This window comes from Vigna unguiculata, chromosome 7 (genome assembly GCF_004118075.2).
Source record: "Vigna unguiculata cultivar IT97K-499-35 chromosome 7, ASM411807v1, whole genome shotgun sequence".
Taxonomy (NCBI): domain Eukaryota; kingdom Viridiplantae; phylum Streptophyta; class Magnoliopsida; order Fabales; family Fabaceae; genus Vigna; species Vigna unguiculata.
The window spans coordinates 1429595-1440230 of record NC_040285.1 but is presented as its reverse complement, the minus strand read 5'-3'; the positions used below and the strand labels follow the sequence as shown (position 1 = coordinate 1440230).

The following is a 10636-nucleotide window of genomic DNA, read 5'->3' as shown; positions in this document are numbered from 1 at the left end:
TAAGAATTACATGAATACTACTAAATACTCTTAAAAGCGATTTAATAAACACTCAATCTCCACTAAGCATTTACGATGCCACATTATTCAACATTCTCCCATTAATGTGTTCTTCTTAAACTCTGTAAGTTTGAAGGTGAAATCTTTGATGAAAATATCAGTAAGTTGATCACTGGACTTGCAAAACTCAAAGTTTACCTCTTCTTTAACACTTGAACACTGTGACTAATGGAGCACTGTAATTAACAAACCAAAAACTAAAAAGGAGATGCTTGAGCAGTTGAGTTCATTCTCATTGCAGAAAAAAAAAATGACAGACTCTGATTTTGATGATCTGATGGTTTTTCATTTTCCAAATTCTCAAGAAAGAGACAACTTTACAAGTTGAGAATATTCCTATTTTACAAAATTGTTACTACTATAATCTATGTCAGCCTCAAAAATATGAGATTTATTGTGCATTCAAACAAGAAGTTATATGTTGGAAGACATCTTCGCTGCAAGGAATTGTGAGGCCACCCATGGGATGATCATATCCAAACTCTTCCTCTGCTTGACACAGCAGGTCTTGGAATAGAGGCTGGTTTAAGTGTGATACAGGAATCACAAACCGTTTCATATTCTCTCCCACATATACTGCAAGATAGCCCTTTGGCGCGTCCACCACTTTTGAAGATGCTTGATTTCTGGCGGATAAAGTCTTTCTGATACCTGGTAAACGGAAACCCATCGTTGTATTAACCGTGTGAGAAATATGAGAACAAAAGGGTTTTAAGAAATTCTTGAAACTAAGGTTTTGAATTTTGAATGCTTTAGGATGTGAATGATCTGAGTTGGTTCTAAACGTGTGCAGTCATGAATTATATATAGAGATAAAAGGATATCTGAGAATCAACTCGATAGATGAATTATTGGCTCAAGAGGGATGTGAGATTGGAATAATGGGGCCAAATCATAGACAAGTCATATGGTGTTGTCTTCGAACTATAACATATGTCTCTAGAAGAGAAAGATGTATTGTGTTTAGTATGTTACACTTATTAAGGGCAGTGTGCAAATTTCATGGTTTGTTGTTAGACTTTGGCGTCCACAGAAGTTTTGGCTCACAGTGTCTCATCACACATTCAATGTTGGTCGCCACCACTGTTTCAGATCTGTCTGAGACCTCAACATTTACAGGTTGCTTATTTCACCCTGCTATTAGTTGGTACATAATAGGTATATATCAACAACATTAAAGTCTTAATTAAAGAAACATGTGAGATGTCTACTACATGTCTATTAATGATGTAGCTAGAGCCAAATCAGTGAACAAGAATTAGGTTTCAGCTTTGGTGATGTATCTAACTTCATGTGGACTGACACATTCTTAGAAGGTAGAATGTGGGGTATGGCATGAACTCTCATTAATCCATGAATGAGGTCTCAAAGACAATACCATGTGATCATCTGTCCCTCCTTGGACCCCATCATGGCCTTGCCAAAAATCCTTCACAGAGTTCTCATTAGAAACTATATATACACTATTGTTTTGCGTCCCTAAGCAACCAAGTCATTTGCATTCAGAAGCATCAGAATCCAATATTTCATCCTCACACAAGTCTATCATCACTCAGCATATTATTTTGTTTGTGAGAGCAACAAAAACAATGGGTTTCCGCATGCCAGGTATTGTTAGACAGGGATCATTTTCAGCATCCAAAGCAACTTGCAAGGGACTTGAAGTCCCAAAAGGCTATCTTGCAGTCTATGTTGGAGTTAACATGAGACGGTTTGTGATTCCAATATCATACTTGAACCAATCATCATTTCAAGATTTACTAAGCAAAGCTGAACAAGAGTTTGGATATGATCATCCAACGGGTGGCCTCACTATTCTATGCAATGAGGATGAGTTTCTAAACCTCACTTCTCGCTTGAAGGAGCTGTTGTAAATCAAGCTTTGATAGAAACTAGGATAGATTACTTGAGGCAATTTGTACAGAAGGAACTTTCATTTTTTTGTGAATATTTTCCATTTTTTCATCCCTGTATAATCCAAGTAAAGTTGGAAATTCTGACTTGGATGAGAACATTAGGACTAGGCATTTCAATAGACATTGTTTGTTGCTTTAGCCAAATCTCAACCAATTTTAATACATACAACATTATCATTTTATGTTAAGCTTGGATAGTTTTACTCCTTTTCTCCTATCTCTTTTATGCTCATTTATGTTTTTTAGCACCCATTTTCTAAGGTATACAAACCGCTTGATTGAAGACTGTGTAAGTTTTCACAATCACAAAAAAATGCTGTCTGTATTGTTTTTTTTTTTTTTTTTGCTTTCTCTTGTTTAAATATATATACATAGATAAAACCGAAAGTTTTATAGACTCAAAACTAGTTAAGGTAAAGAGGAAACCTAAATTTGGGGTCCATAAACTGAGAAGAGCATATACATATATATCTGTAGAAAGGAAAGCGTGCCAAACATTTGATATTATGTCCAATAGACTTAGAATACTCAAATGACAAAGAATCTCACTATTATTGCAAAGATAAGTTTGGTTTGGGATTTTACAGTTAGTTATATGAAGAAGAAATAGGAAAGTTTCAATGCTTAATGCAGTAAACTTTTTTCTCTTCAAAAACTCATCCCTGGCTTGACTCAACGACTCTTGATTACATAGATTACAAGAATCAAAAGCCTCTTACTTTTCTCTCCAACATAGATTACAAAAATTCCTTTTAAATATGCTTGGTTGTGCTCTTCGGATATTGAAACCCATTGTTATATAAGGAGTTTATATGCTTCGACCTAAAGAGATGGTGGAACTCCACATAAAATCAATTTACAGTAAATAATGAGTATAATTTTATCTTAAAAATCGGTTATATTAGATTGAGTTAATTTTAAAATTTAAACTCAAAGTGAATCGAAAGGCAATTAAAAATGAGTATTATTCACAATAAAGTTCTTTTATCGCTGAAGTATGATTCGAAACCTTAGTCTCTCATAGATCAAATCAGTTTTATAACATTTTCTATCTTCACAATTACAAAGAGATTATTATTACTTAATCTGCAACCATACTATCTATAAAATAATTTTTTTTTTTATATTCAAAAATATTTTTTTATAACAAATTTCAATTATAATATAAGTCATGTATAATTAAGATTATTTATCTATTACAAATTTTGATTATACAAAGTAAATGTTTAGTTTATTCCAAGCTAAATGTTTATTAGTAAATCAAATTCTATCAAAGTGTTCATTCTAATCTAAGTTCAATATCTAGATCCTAAGTGAGTGGAACAATATGTTGAGGTGATAATTATATAAAATTAAAGGGGTAAAATAAAATATTTTCATATGTTCAATAATAATTTTAATAAAACAAATTATTTGTTCATTCTCGTATACCGCAAGTTCACATTGTTACCCTCACAAATGATTCTTTATTTTTTTTTTCAATGCCAAGGCTCACATTTTTAATGTTTCTTTATTATTCTTTTTTTTTTTCAATGATGCTTTGACATACATTATATTTATTTGATATTGTCATAAAAAGTTTATAAAAAATAATGACAGTGAAGGAAGGATAGTTAAAAAGATAATAATTTGTGTGAAAGTATTATCAGTGATTTTTCAAACCTGTAACACAGAAAACTTTCATGCTGCAAAGTGGTTTTCCATGGCTGCTTCTTCCCTTATCTTCATCAGTTATCTCTCCTTTAACTTTTCACACACTATCATATCCTTCAAACCTCAAAACCTCAAGCCACAAGTTTCCATTTCTTCTGCAAAGTTGATGTTTTACTTGCTGGACGAGTCTTGGAAGAAAATCTTGGAAGGTTGCCCTTGAACAAGAACCGATAGTCTTAAGCTCCAGGCAAAGAATCTATGACCAATGACTTGCACCTGCTTGGTTAGGCTTGTAGTATGTTTCTTTGTTGATTATTGAATGAATCTTGGAAGCTTTCTTGGTTGGCTTTTGGTGCAAAAGATGTGGAAGCTTTCGGGAAGAAAAGGATCAAGATCTTGGTTGGATCTTATATATTTACATTAATTATGTTTTATATTTATAGCAATGTGTCAGTAACTATTAATTAATATTAGTCTTTAGTGTTATGAATGGATAAATTGGGTAAACATTATAACAAACTGAACCTTCATTAATGTAATTATAAATTGGATCATCGCTACCTTAATTATAATCGTTATTCAATACTTCATATTCACATATTGTGTCTTGTAGAGTTATTGTTAATTTTGTTAGAGTGTGATAAACAATAAGGTGGTTATAAATTTGTTGGAGTGTGATAAAGGAATTAGTCTGAACCATACATTAATGTATGTAACATGTACAACATTGGGTGAAAAAAATTAATGGATATGAGTTATTGATGTGGGTAAGTCAGAAAGAAGTTATTGACTTCATTCTCTTGCTGAAATAAATGACAGACTCTGATTTTGTCAATCCGATGGTTTTTCATTTTCTATATTCTCAAGAAAGAAACAGCTTTACAAGTTGAGAATGTTCCTATTTTACAAAAATGTTACTACTAATGTATGTCAGCCTAAAAAGATGAGATTTATTGTGCACTCAAAGAAGAAGTTATATGTTGGAAGACATCTTCACTGCAAGGAATTGTGAGCCCTCCCATGGGATGATCATATCCAAACTCTTCCTCAGCTTGACTCAGCAAGTCCTGGAATGAAGGTTGGTTCAAGTGTGATATAGGGATCACAAATCGTTTCATTTTCTCTCCAACATAGACTGCAAGGTATCCCTTTGGTGCATCCACCACTTTTGAAGATGCTTGATTTGCTGCAGATGGTGCCTTTCTGATACCAGGTAAACGAAATCCCATTGTTGTATTGACCGTGTGAGAAATATGAGAACGAAAGGGTTTGAGAAATTCTTGAAAATAAGCTTTTTAATTTTCAAAGCTTTACGATGTGAATGATCTGTGTTGGTCCTAAACGTGTGCAGCCATGAATTATATATAGAGATGAAAGGATATGTGAGAAAGAACTTGATAGATAAATTATTGGTTCAGGAGGGGTATGGGATTGGAATAGTGGGGCCAAATCAGCGACAAGTTATATGGTGTTGTCTTCAAGGACTTATTTTAAGAATAAGCTTAACATGTTAGTATGTTACACTTATTAAGGGCAATGTGGGCCAGAATCTTCATTTATGCAAATTTCATGCTTTGTTGTTCAAGTTTAGTGTCCACAAAAGAGTTGTGGGTTTTAATAGTCTCTCATGATCACACATTCAATGTTGCTTCCCTTATAGCCACTGTTTCATAGTTATCTGAAACCTCAACATTTACAGGTTGCTTATTTCACCCTGATAGGTACATATCAATAACACTATAGTCTTATTTAAATAAACATGTGAGATGTCTACAATATGTATACAAGATGTCTACTATTGGTGAAGTTGGAGCTCCAATAAGTGAACAAGAATTAGGTTTCACCTTTGGTGGTGATGTATCTAACTTCATGTGGATTGTATTTTTTTTAGAAGGTAGAATGTGGGGTATGGCCTGCACCCTCATTAATCCATGAATGAGGTTTCTAGACAATACCATGTGATCATCTGTCCCACCTTGGACTCCATCATGGCCTTGCTAAAAATTATTCAGAGTTCTCTTTAGGGACTATATATACACTATTGTTTTGAATCATCAAGCAACCCAACTCATTTGCATTCTGAAGCATCAGAATTCCAATATTTCACACAAGTTTGACATCTCTCAGCATATTATTTGTTTGTGAGAGCGACAAAAGCAATGGGTTTCCGCATCCCAGGTATTGTTAGACAGGGATCATTTTCAGCATCCAAAGCAACTCGCAAGGGACTTGAAGTCCCTAAAGGCTATCTTGCAGTCTATGTTGGAGTTAACATGAGACGGTTTGTGATTGCATTATCACACTTGAACCAACCCTCATTTCAACATTTACTAAGCAAAGTTGAAGAAGAGTTTGGATATGATCATCCAACGGGTGGCCTCAGAATTCCATGCAACGAGGATGAGTTTCTAAGCCTCACTTCTCGCTTGAATGAGCTGCTGTAAATCAAGCTTTCATAGAAACTAGGATAGATTACTTGAGGCAATTCTGTACAGAAGGAACATTCTTTTTTTATGAATATTTTCCATGTTTTTCATCCCTGTATAATCCTAGAAAAGCTGTGAATTCTATACGAATGAAGATTTTAGGACTACACATTTCCATAGACACTTCTTTTCTTTTGCCAAATCTCAATGAATTCTAATATATACCACATTACCATGTTCAGACCAGACTCTTTTGCTCCTTTCTTTTATCTCTTTTATGCTCTGTTGTGGGTTTTGGCACACATGATATATGTTCATCTACACAGACATATAAATATAAACACTAACAACAAACTCCACAATCCACTTAATTATAGGCTATGTAAGTTTCACAAAAAGTTGGATGGATATTCCTCTGTATTTATTTCTGTCCCTCATGTTTGAATACCCTATACCTAAATAAAACCTAAATTTATTTAAATTCAGAACTAGTTGAGGTAAAGAGGAAACTCTGATTTGGATGCCATAAGAAGAGAAGAGCCCATATTGACACAAGGATATTTTGGACATATCTCTAAGAACGAAAGCGTCACAAAACATTTTATGTCATGTCCAGCAGAAATAAAATACTAAAATGACAAAAGGGTAGTTTTTTAACATAGGTTGATTAAACCCTATCAGTAGCAAGTGTTGACTGCAGTGAGTAATTTGTTTTAGGATTTTCTATATATCCTGACATTTGACAATCATATGAAGAATAAATGTGTGATACACAACAGGAAATTTTCAATGTTGAATGCAGTAACGTTCTCAATTCCAAAAATTGAAAGAAAGAAAATATACTTATGATCATTTTACCGTGGATTAGTGTCTCAGACTTCCTCAGTAATTTATAATTGTATCATCTAAATAAAGATCACCCAATATTTCGTCCTTATGAAATTAGGAACAACAAAACATTCTACTTGATTATATTTTCCCACTGTCATTAGTTTTAGAAATTTTCTAAAATCTGAAGAAACTCTCACCTAGCAGAACACTACCAATCTAAACAAAAAATAACTACATCAGGAAAGAAGTATTTTCGAAAAGTTTTCGATGTTATTAGTTAACAGATCATATAGCATGGAAAGAGACATTTTTATCTGTATGTGTCAAAGTGATTGTCACCTAAACACTAAATATGTCAACTTGGCCTTTTTAATTACATTATTTGAAACCCATTTGGAAAGGGATATTTTTAATTACATTAGATGATACCAAATTAGAGAAGAACTGAATTGCTTGATGATTTACAATTTAAAAATCATTTTGCAATTTGCTGTAACCATAATCATTATTTTCTGCCTTGTTCAATCTAAAGTTGGCCCTGTGAATAATTTCTAATGGCATTCTTAAGGAATTTGGATATAAAGTTTTAGATGGTCTTAAGGATCAGAATCTGTATATACAGTGAGAACTCAACAAAATACATACAGTAAATTATGGTATGATTAGGGCATATACATAGCTGAATGTAATTTGTCACCAAATTCTGTCTCAAGAAATACTACTTATGTAATTGAAGGTGGAGCATAGACCATAAGTACAGAGCATGTATCTACGCTTGTTAGGAAATGGCGTGTTTCAGTTCTTGTTTTTAAATTGATAAAAGTGAGGTCTATCTATTTTTTCTTGCTGCTATCAACGGTGTTCGCTCAAGGAGAAGGAAACATTGTAACTAACAAACATGAAACACAGAAAATGCTTGATCAATTGTATTTTTTCTCATTGCACATAAAAAACAATACTGTGATTTTTTCAATCTTTTCCCTATTTCTTGAGAAAGGGAGTTGTTTACAAGTTGAGAAGATTCCTAGTGTACAAAAATGTCACTTCTACTCTAAGTCAATCTCCTGAAATGTGAGATTTATCATCCATTCAAGCAAGAAGTTATATGTTGGAAGACATCTTCGGTGCAAGGAATTGTGAGGCCACCCATGGGATGATCATATCCAAACTCTTCCTCTGCTTTACTCAACAAGTCTTGGAATAGAGGTTGGTTCAAGTGTGATACAGGAATCACAAATCGTTTCATATCCTCTCCCACATACACTGCAAGGTAGCCCTTTGGTGCATCCAACACTTTTGAAGATGCTTGATTTCTGGCAGATAAAGTCTTTCTGATACCAGGCAAACGAAAGCCCATTGTTGTATTGACCGTGTGAGAAATATGAGAACAAAAGGGTTTTGAGAAATTCTTGAAACTAAGTTTTTGAATTTTGAACGTTTTAGGATGTGAATGAATTGTGTTGGTCCTAAACGCGTGCAGCCATGAATTATATATAGAGATAAAAGGCTATCGGAGAAACCACTTGATAGATGAATTATTGGTTCAAGAGGGGACATGACATTGGAGTAATGGAGCCAAATCAGAGACAAGTTATATGGAGTTGTCTTCAAGGACTTATTTTATGAATAGGCTTAACGTGAATCTCTACAAGAGAAAGTTAGATCATGTTAGTATGCTACACTTATTAAGGGCAATGTGGGCCAGAATCTTCACTTATGCAAATCTCTTACTTTGTTGTTCGAGTTTGGCATCCACAAAAAGTTGTGGGTCATAATCACACATTCAATGTTGCTTCACTTATAGCCACTGTTTCAGAGCTATCTGAATTCTCAAAATTGACAGGTTGCTTATGCCACCATGATATTAGTTGGTGCATGATAGGCATATATCAATAACATTAGTCTTATTTAAAGAAACATGTGAGATGTCTACGGTATGTCTACAACATGTCTATTGTTGATGTAGCCAAAGTCCATATGTGAACAAGAATTAGGTTTCACCTTTGCTGACTTCGTGTAGAAAAATCTGTTGGACATTTTCTTATGAGGTAAGAATGTGGGGTATTATGACACGCACTCCCATTTATCCATGAATAATGTCTGTAAGACAATACCATGTGATCACATACCCCTTCCTGGACCCCATCATGGCCTTGTGAAAAATCATTCAGAGTTCTCATCAGGGACTATATATATCCTAATGTTTTCCTTCCCGAAGCAATCCAAGTCATTTGCATTCTGAAGCATCAGAATTCAAATATTTCATCCTCACACAAGTTTTACATCACTCAGCAGATTATTTGTTTGTGAGAGAGAAACAAAAACAATGGGTTTCCGCTTGCCAGGTATTGTTAGACAGGGATCATTTTCATCATCCAAAGCAACTCGCAAGGGAGTTGAAGTCCCAAAAGGCTATCTTGCAGTCTATGTTGGAGTTAACATGAGACGGTTTGTGATTCCAATATCATACTTGAACCAATCTTCATTTCAAGATTTACTAAGCAAAGCTGAACAAGAGTTTGGATATGATCATCCAACGGGTGGCCTCACAATTCCATGCGATGAGGATGAGTTTCTAAGCCTCACTTCTCGCTTGAATGAGCTGCTGTAATTGAAGCTCTGATAGAAACTAGGATAGATTACTTGAGGCAAAATTGTACAGAAGGAACATTCTTTTTTCATGAAAATTTTCCATGTTTTTCATCCCTGTATAATGCAAGAAAAGCTGGAAATTCTGATATGAATGAAGATGACATTTCCGTAAACACTTTTTATTGCTCTTTGCCAAATCTCAACGAATTCTTATACCACATTATCCTTTTCAGACCAGACAGTTTTGCTCCTTTTTGTATTTCTTTTATGCTCTGTTGTGGTTTTTGGGACACATGGTTATGTACATCTACACTGACATATAAATATAAACACAAACAACAAAGTCCATAATCCACTTGATTATGAATTCATGGTCGTCTGTATTTATTCATGTCTTATGTTCGAATACACTATACATAAATAAAACCGAAATTTATGTAGATTCAGAACTAGTTAAGGTAATGAGGGAACTTTGATTTGGATTCCAAAAGAAGAGAAGAGTCCACGAAAGCGTCACAAAGCATTTTATATTATGTAATAAAATAACAAAAGGCTAGTTTTGTGAGAAGTTTTTCCATAGGTTGATTAAACCCTATCAATAGAAGTGTTGATTGCGGTGATTAATTTGTTTTAGGATTTTCTATATCTACAAACATTTTACAATCATATGAGGAATAATTGTGTGATCAAACTTGGGAAATTTTCAGTGTTGAATGCAGTAAACTTTCTCAATCCAAAAATTAAAAGAAAGAAAAAAATACTTATGATCATGTTACCGTGGATTAGCGTTTCAGACATCCTCAGTAAGTAAAGTTCATGGAGAGTAAGTAAGCTATGTATAAAGAACGAAGGGTGATCAAAGCTTTGTAAGCTAGTTACAACCAGAAAATGAAATAGAGAGATGAATATCAAAGACGTGAAGAAAACAGATAGTTTTATTTTAAAAGTTGGATTAACATGATGAACAATTTAGGGTATTCATTCTTAGAGAAAAATTTCATTTTATTCGTTTAGAGAGTGTCATTCTCTTGAACAACTTTTAACTAGGAATATATTGAATCTAAATCAAATTAAATGATTAGATTTTGTACCAATATCTATTGAATGGAAATGATTCTGGTCAACCTAAAATATTTCATATTTTTATAAAAATTAATT

General features: G+C 33.6%; 3 protein-coding genes across 3 annotated transcripts; all 3 read right to left on the bottom strand.

Annotated features, from left to right (window-relative positions):
• Nucleotides 1-272: 272 nt before the first annotated feature.
• On the bottom strand, nt 273-903 carry LOC114190695 (indole-3-acetic acid-induced protein ARG7). The gene has a single exon (XM_028079677.1). The coding sequence runs from the start codon at nt 728-730 to the stop codon at nt 452-454; it is 279 nt and encodes a 92-aa protein (XP_027935478.1). The 5' UTR covers nt 731-903; the 3' UTR covers nt 273-451.
• Nucleotides 904-4392: 3489 nt separating this feature from the next.
• Nucleotides 4393-5039, bottom strand: LOC114190696 (indole-3-acetic acid-induced protein ARG7-like). The gene has a single exon (XM_028079678.1). The coding sequence runs from the start codon at nt 4856-4858 to the stop codon at nt 4580-4582; it is 279 nt and encodes a 92-aa protein (XP_027935479.1). The 5' UTR covers nt 4859-5039; the 3' UTR covers nt 4393-4579.
• Nucleotides 5040-7799: 2760 nt separating this feature from the next.
• Nucleotides 7800-8372, bottom strand: LOC114190174 (indole-3-acetic acid-induced protein ARG7-like). The gene has a single exon (XM_028078966.1). The coding sequence runs from the start codon at nt 8241-8243 to the stop codon at nt 7968-7970; it is 276 nt and encodes a 91-aa protein (XP_027934767.1). The 5' UTR covers nt 8244-8372; the 3' UTR covers nt 7800-7967.
• Nucleotides 8373-10636: the final 2264 nt, after the last annotated feature.